The sequence below is a fragment of the Acomys minous genome (genome assembly GCF_964271855.1).
Source record: "Acomys minous genome assembly, chromosome: 15".
In the NCBI taxonomy this organism is placed as follows: domain Eukaryota; kingdom Metazoa; phylum Chordata; class Mammalia; order Rodentia; family Muridae; genus Acomys; species Acomys minous.
In genome coordinates this window covers 56,681,321-56,700,159 of record NC_140497.1, presented here as the reverse complement: position 1 = coordinate 56,700,159, position 18,839 = coordinate 56,681,321, and the positions used below count along the sequence as shown (strand labels likewise).

The 18,839-nt window shown below is 42.1% G+C and overlaps 1 protein-coding gene across 2 annotated transcripts in view; it reads left to right on the top strand.

Moving 5' to 3' along the window:
* Positions 1-10,296, top strand: part of CNGA1 (cyclic nucleotide gated channel subunit alpha 1) — a 45,386-nt gene extending 35,090 nt beyond the window's left edge. The window contains exons 1-6 of one of the 2 annotated variants that reach the window (XM_084760158.1): positions 508-701; positions 2,535-2,576; positions 2,672-2,781; positions 4,008-4,115; positions 5,370-5,476; positions 8,460-10,296. In XM_084760158.1, the coding sequence (XP_084616284.1) occupies positions 699-701; positions 2,535-2,576; positions 2,672-2,781; positions 4,008-4,115; positions 5,370-5,476; positions 8,460-9,874 (1,785 nt within the window). In that variant the 5' untranslated portion in view covers positions 508-698 and the 3' untranslated portion in view covers positions 9,875-10,296. Of the gene's footprint in view, positions 1-507; positions 702-2,534; positions 2,577-2,667; positions 2,782-4,007; positions 4,116-5,369; positions 5,477-8,459 lie in introns of those variants that run through there. The other variant, XM_084760157.1, reaches the window with a different exon arrangement.
* Positions 10,297-18,839: the final 8,543 nt, after the last annotated feature.

Sequence of the window (18,839 nt, the reverse complement as noted above, 5' to 3'; positions counted from 1 at the left end):
GAATTGGGCAGAGGGAGATGCTGAATGTCAGAGAATAGGTTTGACCTTATAGTAGCTTCCGAGTGTGGATGTGCTTTCATATTAGCGTCATACTCAGGCAACAGAACTGGGCCTTTTCAGTCATACACAGTCATTTAGTAAGAGTGGCCTTAAGAAGCTGGAAGGTAAATTTAAAAATGGTGATTTCTGTCATCTAGGCCTTCCTTCCAAGAGATAAGAGGAAACAAATTGTCAGCGACCAAGTCTTGGTGTGTGGAGAGTGAGTGCCTGACACCCACGTGTAATTGCAGCCTGGAGCCCACCTATGGCCTGCACAGATCCACAGAAAATTATGAGGCTGTTCCCTCTAAGGGAAGCGTGTAAGGGGAAGGTGACTGGGATGTACCAAGATGTCTGACAACTTGAAGTGCTTCTGAGGTTTCCATGGAAACTCCTTATCTACTTTTGATCATTCTAGAGCCCTCTTATGACTATACAGAACTTCCTCCAGTCTTGAGAAATACAGACATTTAGCTGGTCTTCATGCTTCCCTATGATGTGGCTCCTGGACTTGTCTAGTCACCGTCAAAGACAGGCTGGGGACATTCCAAAAGATACCAGAGTGCAGTGGTCCTCAACCTTCCCAGTGCTGTCACCCTTTAATACAGTTCCTCATGCTGCAGTGACCACAACCATAAAGTTATCAGTGCTACCTCATAATGGTAATGTTGCTTCTGTTATGAATCACATTGTAGATATCTGATATGCAACCCTTGTGACAGAGTCATTCGACCCCCAAAGGGGTCATGGCCCACTTGTTGAGAGCAGCTGCCATGGTGGATCATGGGCCTGTCAGATCATTTTCTACCTTTTCATTGCACAGCAGCAGCACTACTTACTTTTGATAACCTGAGTCATAAACTTTACAGTCTGGTGATTCTTCTCTGCCAATTGGTTTCTTGGAATGAGGAGTCCAAAGTGGCCAGGGAATGGCCATAGATTAATGTTTAATGGAACTATAACTGCGTCCTTGTGAAATGAGGACCTCTAGAACCACAAAACCTTGCTGTGCAAGGATGAGAAGGGTTCTTTCCCTATGTAGGGTCCCCCTCATTAAATACGTTGGTTCCTGGGCCTGTGCACTCTATTCATGCATAAGCATAGAGCACCACCTAACGACCATTCTTTTCTCATGCACATGGTCTCCTGGATTATAGTCACTCACCTTCAAGGAATATGTACTCCCTGGTAGCATTTCAGTTGTGCCCCTGAAGCTCACTTCTGTAAACTTCTGAGTGAGGCAGCATACAACAAGACCATTGGATTCCAAATTCAGTGCCTGTGCTGGCTAGTTTTATGTCAACATGACACAAGCTAGAGTCACTGCCTTCATAAGATTGTCTTTAGACAAGCCTGTAGGGAATCTCTTAATTAGTGATTGATTGTGGGAGGGCCCAGTCCATTGTGAGTGGTGCCATTTCTGGGCTGGTGGGCCTGGGTTCTATAAGGAAGCAGGCTGGGAAAGCCATGATGAACAAGCCAGTAAGCAGTGCCCCTCCATGGCCTCTGCATTAGCTCCTGCCTCCAGGTTCCTCCCATGTTTGAGTTCCCGCCCTGACTTCCTTTGATGATAAACAGTGTTGTAGAAGTATGAGCCTATTGGTTTGCCTTTTCTCTACTATTGTTCCGTCTGATTATTCAATCTTTTTCTATCTAGGTCCTTAACCAACCAATTAGGACCTTTGTGATTGCCCATGAGTCTATATGTAGTCTTAGGTTAGCCAAATCTTTTTCCATACAAAGTAAATGATTGCATGGTACTTGAAGCTGTGCCATTGGGGAGATTAACTTCACTGCTGTGTTTCAAGGCCACCTGTAGATGGTTTTATGCTATAGACGTAGCCTATTTGTGGTTGCCAAGTCAACTCCAACAGCTTCTCCGTATATAGCTGTAGGAAAGCCATGAGGAGTGGGTGCTGATGACACAGTGGTTGAGTGATGTGGGGTGGGATGATGTGCTAATCCACCTTCTTAGCTGCTTACTTGTTCCCTGTGGGTCATGCTCCATCTCAGATATACTGTGTTATCATATGCTGGGTTACTGTCCAACCTCATGACTTGAATGAATGAGCACAGAGCTTTTTACTACTCATGGGAAAAGATGCTGTCATCAAAACAAGTTCCTTGAGAGAGAATTCATGACATATTCTTGATGTTTTACTTTAAGAATATATGTGAATGATATTTAAATCTTAAAGTAAAAACCCATTACCTTTCTGTATTAGAATTCTGGACGCATATTCAGTGACTGCTGTTTCCTAAATTAGTGAATTTCTTTACATAACTTATGTACTCTGTCCTTTCAACTCCTGCTTTCTGTCAAGCTGAGCCTGTTTTCTTCATTTGTCTGGGTGCCCTTTTGGTTTTGGCCATTCACCCTTTTGGTTTCTGAGCACAGAAATGGGACTTTGAAAGCAAGGCTGAGAGCCCTTGTTCAGTGGAGAGGAAAGTAGAAAGAGCTGGGCTTGAAGTAATGTGATGCTGTTTCTCTTTAGAGACCCAAAAGAAAAAAAGAAAAAGAAAAAGGAAAAGAAGAGGTAAGCCTGACTGTGCGTCAAGGCCTCTGTCTGTTTTTCTGCCTGCATGTGTGATTCTCATGTGGTAACAATACATATGAAACTTTTCCAGCAAGGCAGATGATCAAAATGAAAAGAAAAAGGACCCTGAGAAGAAGAAAAAGAAGAAGGAAAAGGAGAAAGAGAAGAAAAAGAAAGAGGAGAAACCCAAAGATAAGAAAGAAGAGTAAATATTTTTACTAGCATTGAAAGTAGACTTGAACTTGTAATGGGTTTTAGATGTGGGTAAAATTTCCCAAAGCATAAGAAAGCTTTGAGCAAAGAGCCCCAGATAAAGACAAAAGTCCTTAACCGCTGAAGAACAAACATTTGTGTAAACTGCTATCAAATAAGTTTGAAAACCTTTTCTAGGTTTATTTAAATTAGCAAGATGAATTTTCCAATTGAGGATTTTTGCTGTGTTGGCTACTTCTCTTTTACAAGCTTCAAGGAAGAAAAACTTCCCACTAAATATTCAAGCTAAGGACCAGCCATCAGCCTGTAAAGGGCGAATAAAACCGTGATAATTCCATTAACATTTTGAAGTAGCCCCTTCAGTCTGACAAGCACCCCAAAGCCACGATGCTTTTGACAACAGCAGACATGCATTCCAAATGCTGGCTCTTGACGAACTCCTTTTAGAGTAGAAAATAGAAATATAGAATTTCATGGGGATAGGACAAAGTCATATTTGCAAAGCCTTAAAGGAAAATTATTTTAATCAAAAGGAACTTGTTCTCTGAATTTATTTATATGAAACAACCCATCAAACAATAATTCAACTATCTGTGCTTGCTCTGAAAGTTGTTGAGGCTTGTCTTGTATAAGGAGAAAAAAATCCTTAATGGTACCAGACCATTTAAAATGTCTATTTGAGCATGTGTTTTATTCCTTTATTCTTCATGCCCTGTATGCCTCTCTCAGAGCTCACTCCTGCACATGAGTGAGTGAGAACGGCACTAATTTATGTGGCATCACTCTTTCTCCATGAGTGAGTCACTAAGTCATACCCTTCCCATCACCATTTTACTCTGGGTAGAAGAAAGGAATTGATAGAGAAGCCAACATCCTATCACCCTTAACCTTACAAAGGACTGCTGGGAAGTCTATAGCTTCCTGTAATTTATGTCATTATTTGCACTCCGTAGTTGGGGTATAGAACTGACTGCATCATTGTAGTAAATATAGGGCTTTAATAAAAGTCTAACATGCAGATCATTGTAAGACTGGTGACTTAACTATCTACCTCCCCCTCAGTAACCAGTCTCTTACGGTGAATGTAATTATGGAGCTAATCTTCCTCCACCATCTACTACATTAATCATGGGTGGTGGATAAAGACTCATTTGGTATGGTAAATACAAATGTTTTTGTTTCTTAATAACTTTCCCCTTTATTTCTAATTGTTGCTAGGGAGAAGAAAGAAGTTGTGGTTATTGATCCTTCAGGAAACACATACTACAACTGGCTCTTCTGTATCACCTTACCTGTGATGTACAACTGGACAATGATTATTGCAAGGTTTACATGTCTATTTTATGTGGTTATCAAAACACTTAGAAGTTTACTGCCTACATACCTTGAGCTAGAGCTTTTCAGAGCAAACTTCTTTTCCCTGACTTGGTTGGAAAGGGTGGCCGAATCGTTCTCCATGTGTTTTCCCGAGGTCAGGATGTCTTTTACTCCTAATGTGCTTGAACAGATAGTCCAGGCATGGCATGGGGATGAAAGTGGAAGAAGCATTCTTTCAAACTTCGGGCTGTTCAGTCATGGAATTTAGACTGGGAGAAGCTGTAACTCTTGACCTATCAGAAAGGAAATTATTGCCCATAGTGAAAACAATGAAGGATCTAATATCTGTAAGAAACATCTTAGCTGTTCAAGAGTAGGAACATTTTCCCTGAAGCATTTTGAGTATAGATAGGGAATGCAAACTTTGTGACCAGTGGATTTTATCCAGTGAGACTTGACTTTAGCTTTAAGCCACTTATTCATGTGTGTGTGTGTCTGTGTGTGCGTGTGCGCGCGTGCGCACGTGTATGCATATGTGTGTATAGACCAGAGGTCAGCCTTGTGTGTCCTTAGGATGCTATCTACCTTATATTTGAGATAGGATTTCCCACTGACCTGGAACTAGCCATTATAAGTAGGTTGGCTGGACAGAGAAACACTGCGGGGTGGTGGTGGTGGTGGTGTGTTCCTCGCTGCTTCTCCAGAGCTAGGATGGCAGGCATACACCATCACGGCTGTTTTGTCATTGGTGTTGTTGTTAGCATTAGTGGTTCTGAGGACTGAATTCAGATCACCGAGCTTGTGCAGCAAGCGCTTTACCAATGGAAGTCTTCTCTCAGCTGAAACATTTTATTCTTTTGTCGTTGTTGTTTTTCAAAACAGGGTTTCTCTGTGTAGCACCCAACTGTCCTGGCACTCTCTCTGTAGACCAAGCTGGCCTCAAAGTCAGAGATCTTCCTGCTCTGCCTCCCCAGTGTTGGGATTAAAGGCATATTCCACCATGCCTGGTTAAATCTTATTTGATGGCTACACAAACCCAATTAACATTTATAGAAAAGATATTAAGATAAGGAGGTGCAAGAAGATGAATCTTAACCACCAAAAGAAGGATTTGCAGAAACTGTGATTGACTAAGTGTGTGCTAATGAACCCCCAGCTTCAGCACGTTGTATGTGTCATCATGGAAAAAAAATCATACAAACGAACCTTTTATTTCAATTCGTCTCTATGTCCTTTTATTTATACATTTTTTTTCCTTTACAGAGCGTGTTTTGATGAACTCCAGTCCGATTATCTAGAATATTGGCTCATTTTTGATTATGTGTCAGACGTAGTCTATCTTGCTGATATGTTTGTAAGGACAAGGACAGGTAAGTGTGACCTGTTTGTGTCTTCCTGAACTTTCTTGCTTTTATCTTTACCACATAACTCCATTTCCAAACCCAACTGTTGCTCAAGATAAACTCACAACCTTACTTGAGAACATGAATAACGTGTGCTTAGACCTTGGCTCGGGTCGTTCCAGCTGACCCAGGAAGATGTGACCAGAACACTTTACCTTTTTCTTCAGCCTTTATTTTTATTTTCATGTGTATGGTTGTTTTGCCTGCGTGTTTTTCTGCTCACCACATGCACCAAGTGCCCAAGAAGGCCAGAAGAGGGTGTCAGATGCCCTAGGTCTGGAGTTACAGACTCCTGTGAGCTGTCGTGTGGGTGCTGGGAACGGAACCCAGGTTCTCTGGTAAAGCAGCCAGTGCTATTATCCTCTGAGCCAGCTCTCCAGTCTGCTAAGTAACCTTTTGAGTGTGGACAGGTGGTTTTCCTCCATTATCCTATTCATTGTGTTTATGTCGGGCAGGAGAATAGAAAGAACAGAAATACTTAGTAAATCTCTGTGGGTAAAGGGCAATTACTGCTATACGTGGGGATACTTAACAGGACACAAAGAAAAGTGTCATTGTTTTCCAGAAGAGCCTTAATAGATTTTATGGGAAACATAAACTCTGCAGTCCATGGTGGTGTCTCACTCTGGAGGGAGTACCATCCACTAGTGATCTACTTGAAGAGTGTTTATAAGCGGATGAAGCCCATTGTCTCTACACTGCTCCCCACTGTAAATGTAGCATTATACACAGCACAGAAGCCTCTAAGAATCATGAAAGGATGCTCTCTAAACACCAGTGCAGTGTGTAGTTGCCAGGGCTTCCTTGCAGCTTTGGTAGCCACTATAGCGGAAGAAATGAATTCTCTTTGTACTTCTGGAATTCTGGGCTCAACATATAAGACCCATAGTAACAGCGTAGAAGAGAAGGTCCCGGTGACTGAGGACAGCATGGAGCACAAGGCTAAGGAGTGACAGTGATTCTGAAGAGATATTTCTGCTTCCCACTGAAGGTGAAAAGCATAATCATGCAGAACAGCGAGACAGCGGGGCAGGCACCCACACTTGTAAGAGACAGCAGGGCTTGGAGTCTGCCGAGGAGCAGCCTGAGTCACTAAGCATCTATAACACCAGCTACAATTTACTCCATTCTGAAGCCAACGTGAGCTAGTGAGACCCCATGGGTTAAGGGCTGGGGCTCAAAAGGCTTTCCCTGACTTCTGATGCCAGGGACATGAGCCAGCTTCTGTTTGTGCTCACATAGCTCTCCATTAGGGTTCCCATAATCCCTCCTCAGGATCAGTTAACTGCTAGCATGGCTCACTGACCCCCCCACAAAAACCCAAAAAATGACTTTTAGTAGTTTTTATGTTAATAAAAAACACAACCATGATACAAATGAACAGGCAGATGCCGTAATACAGAAGACAAGTGGGGAAGACCTTGAGATCTTTTGTCTTTTTGGACCTGGGTTATGGCATCGTTCTAAAACTCAACATTTGTTCTCTTGGTTGGATGCTCTCTGATCACCAAAATGATTTTTATGGGAAACTTTATCATATAATGATGACAGACTATTAAGCTCCTCACCAGCCTGTCTTCTTCTCTTGGAGGAAGTGTGGATGGAGGTTCAAAGCGCCAAGCTTCTAAGCATGCTTTTGGGTACCATCCCCACCAGGAGCCTACCCAGAGTTGCCTCCATAGAACAGAGACACCCTTCTCATTCCTAGGAATTGAAAGCACTCTGAGCTCTGCATCAGAGCTGAAGCCAAGAGCAGATATCAGGACAAAAGAGATAGCTAGCACTTTGGTTTCTCAGGAAATCATAAGAATTTTAGGAGTGCTGTGCCAGATATGGAGGACAGGAGCCAAATGTGTAACTTATCATATAATAATCCTGCAGAATATGAATGCAATTTCATCATAATGAACAGAAATTTTACCTACCTGGGTAGGTAAAATCATATATTGATCAATCAATGAATCAGTTGTGTATCTACTGTAGAATGATGGTTAATATTTAATATTGAGTCATTATTTTAGTAAAACCAGCAGTTACTCCTTAACCAGGTATATACTCAAATAACCACACAGAGGGACCAGGATCTATTTAATTAGCCTAGAGCACAATGCTGTGCAATAAAATTGCTCCATCCTAAGCCTCTAAGCTGGTATAGTTCCCTCCCATTCTGACTTCCCACTTTATACTTGCTTTTAACTCATCTTCTAGGTCCAGCTAATTTTTTCTGGTATTTCCTGGTCCTTTCTTCCTGGCTTCATCCTGTCCTTCTTGTTTTTCTCCTCCCCTCTCTGGACCAGGGTGTCCCACCCTATCCTCTGTCTTGCTCAGCATTGGCTAGTTGGCTTTTATTAGCAATACAGAGAATAAATGGTGACATGTTTACAAAAACTTGAAACAGGAGATACTTAAAATAAACATCACAATGCAATGTCTGCATTGAAACCAGGTAGTGGGGTAGAGAAATCAGCATTTGAATGAACAAGGGTAAACTGTACACAGTCCACAAGAACATTATGACAACAATCTACCCATTTACCTATCTGTATACTTTTACACTGAAAGTGTCATTTTTCTATTTGTACAATAGACTTCTATAACCACATGTCAATTTGATCTTATGGGTTATTGTATAACTAAAGACATATTTATTGAAAAGCATTTTTATTTTGACCCAAACAAAACTGATTAAGAGTTACTATAGAAGCCCAGGGTGGTGGTGCACACCTTTAATCCCAGTACTTGGGTGGCAGAGGCAGGCGGATCTTTATGAGTTCGAGGCCAGCCTGGTCTACAAAGTGAGTCAAGAACAGCCAAGGCTGCACAGAGAAACCCTGTCTCAGGAAAACAGAACAAAACAAACAAATAACGTCCCCCCACAAAGAGTTACTATAGAAAAAACACAGTGGCATAATGAACAGAAACAGTCTGGCTTTCCTCTCTTCTATTTTAGGTTACTTGGAACAAGGATTGCTAGTAAAAGACAAACTGAAACTCATAGACAAGTATAAAGCAAACTTGCAATTTAAACTTGATGTTCTCTCTGTGGTACCGACTGATCTGCTGTACTTCAAGTTGGGGTGGAACTATCCAGAAATTCGTTTGAACCGGCTGCTAAGAATCTCTCGAATGTTTGAGTTCTTCCAGAGGACGGAAACAAGGACCAACTATCCAAACATCTTTAGGATCTCAAACCTTGTCATGTACATTGTCATCATTATCCACTGGAATGCTTGTGTGTACTATTCCATCTCAAAAGCTATTGGATTTGGGAATGACACATGGGTCTACCCTGATGTTAATGATCCTGAATTTGGCCGTTTGGCTAGAAAATATGTCTATAGCCTTTATTGGTCTACACTGACTTTGACAACCATTGGTGAAACTCCACCTCCTGTGCTGGATTCTGAGTATGTCTTTGTGGTGGTAGACTTCTTGATTGGCGTTTTAATTTTTGCCACCATTGTTGGTAACATAGGTTCTATGATTTCCAATATGAATGCAGCCAGGGCAGAATTTCAATCAAGAGTCGATGCTATCAAGCAATACATGAATTTTCGAAACGTGAGCAAAGATATGGAGAAGAGGGTTATTAAGTGGTTTGACTACCTGTGGACCAACAAAAAAACAGTTGATGAGAAAGAAGTCTTGAGATATCTACCTGACAAACTCAGGGCCGAAATCGCAATCAACGTTCACTTAGACACACTGAAAAAGGTTCGCATCTTTGCTGACTGTGAAGCTGGTCTGTTGGTGGAATTGGTGTTGAAACTACAACCCCAGGTGTACAGTCCTGGAGATTACATATGTAAGAAAGGGGACATTGGGCGAGAGATGTACATCATCAAAGAAGGCAAACTTGCTGTGGTGGCAGACGACGGAATCACACAGTTTGTGGTGTTGAGTGATGGTAGCTACTTTGGTGAGATCAGCATTCTTAACATCAAAGGCAGCAAGGCTGGTAACCGAAGAACAGCCAATATTAAAAGCATTGGCTACTCAGATCTGTTCTGCCTCTCAAAAGATGACCTCATGGAAGCTCTTACAGAGTACCCAGATGCCAAAACGATGCTGGAGGAGAAAGGGAGGCAGATCTTAATGAAAGATGGTCTACTGGATGTGAACATTGCAAACATGGGCAGTGACCCTAAAGACTTGGAAGAGAAGGTCACTCGAATGGAGGGGTCAGTCGACCTCCTGCAAACACGATTTGCCCGCATCTTGGCTGAATATGAGTCGATGCAGCAGAAACTCAAGCAAAGATTAACCAAAGTCGAGAAATTTCTAAAACCACTTATTGAAACAGAATTTTCAGCTCTTGAGGAACCTGGAGGAGAAAGTGAGCCCACAGAGTCTCTACAGCACTGAAAAGCTGGTCATCAGCAAAAACAAAACAACAACAAAACTGTGCACGTCTCATGACCCTTTTGCACACTTGACCAGAGACAACTGAAAACTGGAAGAATAAAGATTCATCTGGAAATTTGTCTATAGGGAAGGTGTATGTGGGTGGATGACCCAAATCCACTGTGGAGAACTGCAGCTGAAGAATCATCCTTTGAGATTTCTCACAATGGGGAGTGTGCAAGGACATGATCTGATTAACGTGTCTGCGTCAGGACTGCCCCTTCCTCACACACACACAGATGCTTCTTTTATGCAATAATCTTTGTAAAAATGAATGAGTATCTCTCATTTTCAAGGTACTTGCATTGTTGAGGAGTCAAATGTATTCAGTGTAACTGTGTACATTGTGTTTGAGATACAGTTTTAAGAAGAATTAGAATACAATAAAGTGAAATTGATTACAAAACCTGACTGAGTTTGATTTATTTGAAGGTTATGTAAGGGAGTAAGCAGTCCCTTGCAGAGCTTCGGATCATTTTAAGGATACTAGCCGTTGTGGTAATAACATAAGTATGGGTGATTGAGTGAAGCTTCTTACTGATAGAAGCAAAATAAATCAGATTTTATGACAAGAAAATATATGTGCAGATGAATATTAAAATGTTTATTGCTATCACAAGATGATGTAGGAATCTTTTAATGTTAAATTTAAGCAGTTCTTAGAATATTAAGGCCTGACAACTGTGGCTGTTATCTTCCTTTTATGCTTGACCAAGTAATAAAAATGGACAAATGCAACACTGTTGGATGATTAATTAGGAAAAGTGTCATATCAGAAAAGGAGGCCTGAATGTCTTATGGGCCAGTATGAAGCTTCTTGGAAACACAGAATACCAAGACTTTAACTCAGCGGCAGTGTGCTAGTCTAGACAGCACAAGGCTCTGGGTTCTATTGCTAGCATAAGTGTGGGGAGGTGAGAAGAGGAGGGGGAGGAGGCGGAGGAAGAGGGAAGGGAAGCTAATCCATTAACTTACACATTATAGTTTTGTAGTCGTACATTTTCTTCTACACACCCCTTGAGTATCAGCCGGTACATGTTTCTTCACAATAAAGGAAATGTCTTGGTCCTCAAGCAGGTATATTATATATGATATGTAACCTGGTGTCTACCTGAAACAAGTCATAACCATTCTCCTCCTCCTCCTCCTCTTCTTCCTCCTCTTCCTCCTCCTCTTCATGTGGTAGGAGAGGAATGAGTGCTTGCTTAGCATGCTCAACATCAGGGTGAAAGGATGCTGTGAATCTTACCTGGGCTAGCAATAACACCAAGCAGTCTTATTTGGATATCTTCCATCTCAAGCTGATGCTTACCTTGGACTGCAGGTGGATGTTTGGTGGAAAGCTTGGGGTAAGGAAGCTGTGCGATTCCTTTCTCACATCTCCCCTAGACAGAGGGCTCTGCCGGGCTAACATTGGTGATGGCTCGGGTTAGATAAGAATGACAATTCAGAGGTTCGAGACTGGGCTCCAGCTTCACCTGGATACATGTGGCTTTGGGGAAATTCATTTTAAGAACCTGGGTGCCTGTGGAGGCTAATGCCAGAGCTCATGTCTTAGCTATGCAGAAACCAGCCAAGTGGCTGTGCAGTGTGAACATCGTAATGTACTAGGACAAAGACAGATTCGACATGAAGATGAGGGCGTTTGGGACAAGAGAGCGGAGCTAGGGTGGAAGTTTGCAGGCAAACTCGGTGACTTGACGATGACAGATCAGCAAAGGGGCTGAAAAACCAGTAAGTGAGAGTTTGCCATGTCCCGGCTCTTTTATATGATGTTTACAGGAAGAGACCATTTTGAAACATTAAGAAAAATCCCAGAGCCTGAAGCTACACACTTTTCCTTTTTGAAATTATCTAGAGTATATTCATCCCTGTTCTGCCGGCTAGTTTCATGTCAGCTCGGCACAAGCTGAGTCACTTGGGAAGAGAGAACCTCAGTTGAGAAGATGACCCCACCAGATAGGCCTGTGAACAGGTTTTGGGGCATTTCCGTGATGGATAGTTATTGTGGGAGGGCCCAGACCACCATGAGAGGTGCCACTCCTGTGCTGGTGGTCCTGGAGCTTCTATGTAAGCACACTGAGCAAGCCAGGAGGAGCTTGTCAGGAAGCAGCACCTCTACTTTCTGCCTCTAGGTTCCTGGCCTGAGTTCTTGCCTTGGCTCCTCTTCATGATAGACTTATGACCTAGGAGGTGAAATTAACCCTTTCTTCCCTCCAAGTTGCTAATGTTCATGGAGTTTTATCGCAGCAATAGAAACTCTAGGATGCCTTACTAGTTATTTTTTGTCATTGTGACAAAACGCCATGAGTGTGGGGACTGAGTGAGTGTGTAAGGAACAGTTAAAGTCCTGAGTGAATGTATGTGGTTGACATAAGCACAGCCACATCAAGGATACCAATATCTCAGACTCTTGGGAATGACAGAACCTTCCCTGGGTCAGGGTCGGGGGAATGAAAACGCTTTCCCCTGGTCCATGTGTGAATGTTGACAGTATGGGCAGAAATATGTGACCACAGTTTCATCCATGGTATGTTTGCATCCTGAGACTGATACCCTACAGAAATTCCCTACAGAAACTAGCTGAGCACACTTCCTTGTTGAGCTATACACAGTAAACCCACCCCCTTATTCAACTATTTGCAATAAACCCACCTTCTCGATTCAGATTATAAAAAAATGTGCTGAGTTTCTGGTTTGTTGCTGGTGAATCTCCATCAAAGCAAACAGCTTTTCGGAATGTGTGTCAGCCTTTTCCTTAGCCCTCTTCAGCAAAATGTCTACCTTCACTTGGCATTTCTGTGTTCTGTTCAGAAAGCCAAGTACAAGGTCTTGCCCTGATTGTTGACACCTCTTAGTTTTGTTTGGTAGGACAAGAGAAGCTTCCATGGCCACTTGAAGTCTTAGAAAATTTTCCTTGTGCCTTTTTAAGTCATCATAACAGACAGACTGTGTGTCTTATAATATCAACATTGCCATGCTGAGCTGAAGCCATCAGCAAATAAAAATGAAATGATTGAATATAAATGAAATAAAAAGTAAGGGAATAAAAACATCTCACACACACACACACACACACACACACACACAAAACTTTGCCTCAGTTTTTTTGATATCCTTGTTCAGAAGTAATGAAATCCATGCAATTTAGAAAACACTAAAAAACAAAATCAAAATAGTCATCACAGAAACACATGAATAAGCCCTTAAATTACTTGGCCACAGCATCTGTACATATATGCTCCCTGGATTTTTCTCTAAAAATGAACAGCAATAGGTCTGAGGGATGGCCCAGTGACTAAGAGCACTTGTTGCTCTTTCAGAAGTTTCTTTCCTAGGACCCACAGCAGGTGCTTAGAACTGTCTGTAACTCCAGTTCCAGGAAATCCGACACCTTCTGTCCTTTGTGGGCACCTGAGTGACTATGGTGCACAGAAGCCTATACAGGCCTACGAATATATAAATAGGTTAAATAATAAATAAATCTTAAAAAAAAAAACCTGTCAGGCCAGCCTGGTCTACAAAGCAAGTCCAGGACAGCCAAGGCTACACAGAGAAATTCTGTCTTGAAAAACCAAAAACCAAAAACAAAAAACAAAAAAAAAACCCAAAAAAAACTAACAAACAAACAAAAAAACCAAAAAACAAAAACAAAGACAAAGACAAACAAACAAACAAAAACGTGGCAGTAAGTATGGCCTGGAAGAGCTACAAACCGTATTAAAATGCAATGATGCTGGTTTGTATTTTGAAGGGTCCAGCTGGATTTTTCAATACTGTCTCATCACGTCCTCTTTCCTAATTATCAATTCTGAGATTCCTTTTCTGGTGACACCAAGTGTCCTGTAGGCACTCTTTGACAAAGTTCCAGTGCTCAGATGACTAGACTGACCCTGCACTGCCCTTAGCAGAAATTTGCTACACAACTTTTGCTTGTGTTTTTGACATGTTTAATGTTTGTATTCCTTGCTGTTAAGGAATTCTCACTGAAGACTAGAGCTCGGACAATGTAACAATTCTTATAAATGCTAGTGTTAATAAGAATAAAACTAATGGCAGTTCCCTCGGAGAACCAGCTATGCAGAAAACTGAGTCTTCCATAGAACCTGTTACACACACCCTTAAGTCATTCATAAATGGTATTAGTAGGCATGAGACACGGGATCTGTGCAAAACCATTAAAGAAGGAAAACGTAGGGAAACTCTAGGAGCTGACAAACTATACCTGAGTCATTAGGTCTTCACCTTGCTTTTCCTATGCACGTCCAGCCTCAGAGACATGGAGCTAGTACGAGCAGGAAAAGATTTGACTAGACAATTAATGACAAGCCTTGTTACCTTCCTGAAGGCAGAGCAGGCAGCTTTAAGATTCTTGATGTTTTTCTACCCTTTACAGGACTGCAATAAAGATAGGGATCATACTGAAGCAAAGGTTTATGACAAAGACACAGAGAAAGCATTTTGACTCAGTGAAGCGCCTGACTTCCTGAGCAGACTTGTCAGATCAGGGCTTAAAGACTAGATTGCCTTTGCTTAAGCAGCACTCGTGTGAAAAGGCTGCACAGTCCTTTAAAAGTCCCAGGAAAGGATGGTGGTCTTATGCTAAATATAAAAGTATAGTAGAGGAGGAAAAGAAAGAATTAAACAAGGGAATGAAAGATTGGGCTTCCATAGAAAGATTAGGTATTCATTATAACAGGTTACTAAAATAATACAGAGAAAGTTTGATGTAACAGGTAAGTAGGAAATAAATTCTGATTATTAACTTAGCCAAACTCAAACAGAGCCATCCTGTCTATAAAGACATTCTGTACCACAAAACTTTACTGCACAGATTTTAAGGAAGACAAGATTAAGTTAACAAACGAACAAACAAACAAACTGATTTTATCATAATGTTAATTTTCAGTTCTCGTGAGATTTTCCATTTGGTTGCTTTCTTTTCCTTTAGTATGCTTATATAATCAAGTAAGACTTTAGAAAAAAGTGTACCTCAAAAAGTTGTGTAATCAATGATTAAAGCTTTTTGAGGAAATGATTTTGTGTTTAAATAAAGCCTGTGAGAGACACAGATTGTCAGATTGGGACAAGCCATATCGAGATGTGCTTACCACTCTGCCCTGTATCTACTAATAAGAAACAACAGGTACCCTGCATCTGAGTCCTCTGTCACAGCTCTTGCATCCACCCACTTCAGGCCCTGTCCTTATCCGGAGCTGGACTCCGACACGTTCCTAGCCATGTTACCAATGGTTAGGTGCAGAGAATGCACCATCTTTTCAACTGAATTAAGTGCCTCACATGTGAGGGATGCTCAAAAACTTGGAGAGTAGAGTTGATGCTATGCATAAACCTCTCAGGGAAGTGTCAAAGATATAGCACTGGGTGTGTTTAGCCTGTAATGGTAGATGGTCCTTAAGAATGATGTGGTGGCCAGTTTCATATCAACTTCACACAAGCTGTAGCCATCTGAGAGGAGGGAATGGCAACTGAGAAAATGCCTCCATAATGTGACAAAGTTTAATCTTTCCCATGGAAACAATCTTGGCGGGCTTTACCCTTGGGGCACCCCATAAATACCTTGTGACAGACTGTTTGGAGCCTTCCTGGGCTTGGAATTCAGGAAGCCTACCTGGGAACCCCACCGTGGCTATTGTTTTCCTAATTGACCCTTGAAGGGAGAAGGAGACCACCTTTTGCATGTGACTGGGAAGGTGGGGAGAAAAAAAAACAAGTTGAGGCGAGCGCGCGGAGAGAGCAACCAGACCGAACCAGCTCCCGGGACAGAGAGACACCTAAGGACCCGTCCCGTGGAACGGATACCGAAAGGTTCACTCTTCTGCCCCTTTAACCTTTCTTTTCCTTCTTGTGTATGCTAGTTGGGTTGTATAATAAAGTTTAATTGTTAATAAACAGAGCCAACACCATAAGATTGGGCTGTAGGCAAGCTTGTAGGGCATTTTCTTACTTAGTAATTAACAGGAGAGGGCCAAATCATTTGTGGGCGGTGCTCCTGTGGGCCAGTGGTCCTGGGCTCTATAACAAAGAAGACTGAGCAAGAGATGATGAGTAAGCCAGTAAGTAGCACCCTGCATGGCTTCAGCTTCAGCTTCAGCTCCTGCCACCAGGTTCCTGCCCTGCTTGGGTTCCTGTCCTGATATCCTTTGATAATGCCCAACCTTCCTAATGCTGCAACCCTTTAATACAATTCCTCATGTTGTGATGACCCCAATGATAAAATTAGTTTGTTACTACTTTATAACTCTGTTACCATTATGAATCATAGTTTAAATATCAGATATGTAGAATATCTGGAAGTCCTACCTCCTGTCCTCTCTCTGTCCAGCCACAGGGTTGTTAGCTCTTTCTTAACCAATCATAGATGATGGAGAACTATTTTTAACGCAGCAATGAGACACGAGATTCTTCATAGAAATGACAATGCCCACGTCTGGATTGCAGCCAGATCTGGGGGCACAGAAATCAGCATCTGAATACACAGTGCACAGGACCATCCCCCAGTAGAGTTATTTACAAGCCCACACAGCTGAGCACAGGTTCGGTGTTTGCGCCCCTTTGCAGCTGTACTTTATTGCTGCCTCCATGGACCCTGAGTGCTTAATGACCTTCTGTTTGCTGATCACACAGCCTGCATGTTTCCACTTTAAGCTTGTCAAGAATCTGAGATGATGTTTTCTAGAATTATATTTATGTTTGGCTTTGGACTTCCTGACTAATCAGGAGGTGAAAGAATGAATTTTCCCACTAACATTCCTTTAAGATTCAGAAAATACCAATTTACTATTACAAAATCACTCACCAGTCTGACAATATTGACTCTTCAAGAAGGTTGATATTGGGTACGTTGTTGGGTTGCCGATATCTTCTCTGTCCAATGAGGCTCGGTTTTGCTTTATCTGGCTTGACCTTCTGTCACTGGACCTGGTCCAAGTTTTTGGTTGCCCTAGGTCTTTAAAGAGTATGGCAACTAGTACCTGAATTTCTCACAAAGGTCTCCAGTGCTGCAGAGCACAGGCATCACAGGTATCGGGTGCAAGAAGGTCCGTAACCTCAGTATCTATTTTAAATGTAACAAGGCTGTCTTAGCTCTTTTAGTTTGCAAAGATACTAACATTAGTAGATCTACACTGCATATGTTTTTGTTCAATTTAAGGAGCATCAAGTATGTAAATAAGCAAAATGTAGACCACCACAAAGAAATGTGAAATTTGTTTTTATTTATTTATTTATTTATTTATTTTGGTTTTTCGAGACAGGTTTTCTCTGTGTAGCCTTGGCTGTCCTGGACTTGCTTTGTAGACCAGGCTGGCCTCAAATTCACAGTCGCCTACCTGCCTCTGTCTCCCAAGTGCTGGGGTTAAAGGCGTGCGCCATCACTGCCAGGCTACATTTATTTTTAATCAGGTTGGCTGAGCAGAGAGGCCTGAGGCAGCACCTGTCTTTCCTTCCCAGCTCTAGGATTACATACATGCCCTGTGGAGCCTAACTGGGAATCAAACTCAAGTCCCCATGTTGGTTTGTGTGGCAAGTATTCTATCTACTGAGCTATCATGCTAGCTTTTCCTTCTCTTTTAATAAAATGTGATTAAAAGTCTATATTAAACATGTTGAGTTGAGCTGTCAACTTCTTTCCTGTCTGAAAACTAGATTCTTTGGGCATCATGTTAGTCTGGCATTAGGTTCGACTCTCAACCCAAGATAACAACAGCTCAGTAAATCCAGGAACTTGTATTCTACATGAGAATAGATTTTATATTTGTTTTTCATACAGAAATTCACAGAGAGGCAAACGAGGACTGCCACGCCATTTTGTCCAATGGAACCATTAGGAAAGACGTTCCCTCTATCTCTTCAGTCTGTCTGACCTCTACCCCTAACACCATCCTACAGTCTGAGATGCTGATCCAGCTCCTATTGTCTGCTCACACCTTAGGCATGAACCAAGGACGTCCTTCCTCCTTCACAGGGCACATTGTAACAGTCCAAAAACCCACTTCCACATACTTTACTGATCAAAGCCTATTTGTGTGGTTAGACCTGGAAGCCAGAGAGGCAGGCTCAGTGTAGTCTTCACTATGGGATACACTTACATATGCATAATTCTACAGGGGTAAATGCCCACATAGGTCCAGGGGTTTAGTTTTAAAGGAAGAAGGCAGATATTTCTGCCACCCTCAAATTCTGGGCCAAAAGACTATTTAATGTCTGCCACTTTGGTTGTTCTAGCACAGCTCCAAAAGGGTTGAGAGTTGATCAAAGGAAACTACCACGTTGCTGGAGACACTGGATCCCAGACTTAGAATTCCAGTCTCTAACGGTATCACACGGTGGGAACTGGGATCCAGAAGGGAGGGAGGGGGGTGGAATCATGAGCCCAGAAAACAGACTCCGGAGATCAACATTGAGGTACAAATCTATTTTATTGCAAAGCAACAAGCAGTTTTATACAGTCTTTGGGCCAACGGGAAACTGACACAGACTCTAGGGTGGCCAACCACCCCACTATCACTATGGGAAGGTACTGGGCCACCAGCACCCAAGGGGACTTCCATGAAGGCAGGGAAAACAGCCACCTCCCTGTTAGAGGCCCATTCTGAGGTTCAATAACTTTGCTGAGATCCTCTACTTTGTGTCATGCGATATGCCTGTGGACATGGGTACTTGCATTACAGAGTGGTACGGAAGCCTTTCTCACCATGCCCCTCGTCTTAGTGTGCTGCACTGGAATTTGAAAGAATATTAATGTAATGCATATAGTGTCTTAATCAGTGTAGGCCCAAGTGGGACTAGGAAACACATAGTGGGTTAAGTTTAATATAAGGAACTTTGAAATTCTGATAAAAGTGATCTTAGGAAGTTGCTTCATTTTACGTTCTTGTTTTATTGTGGCCTCCTGGAAACTAGG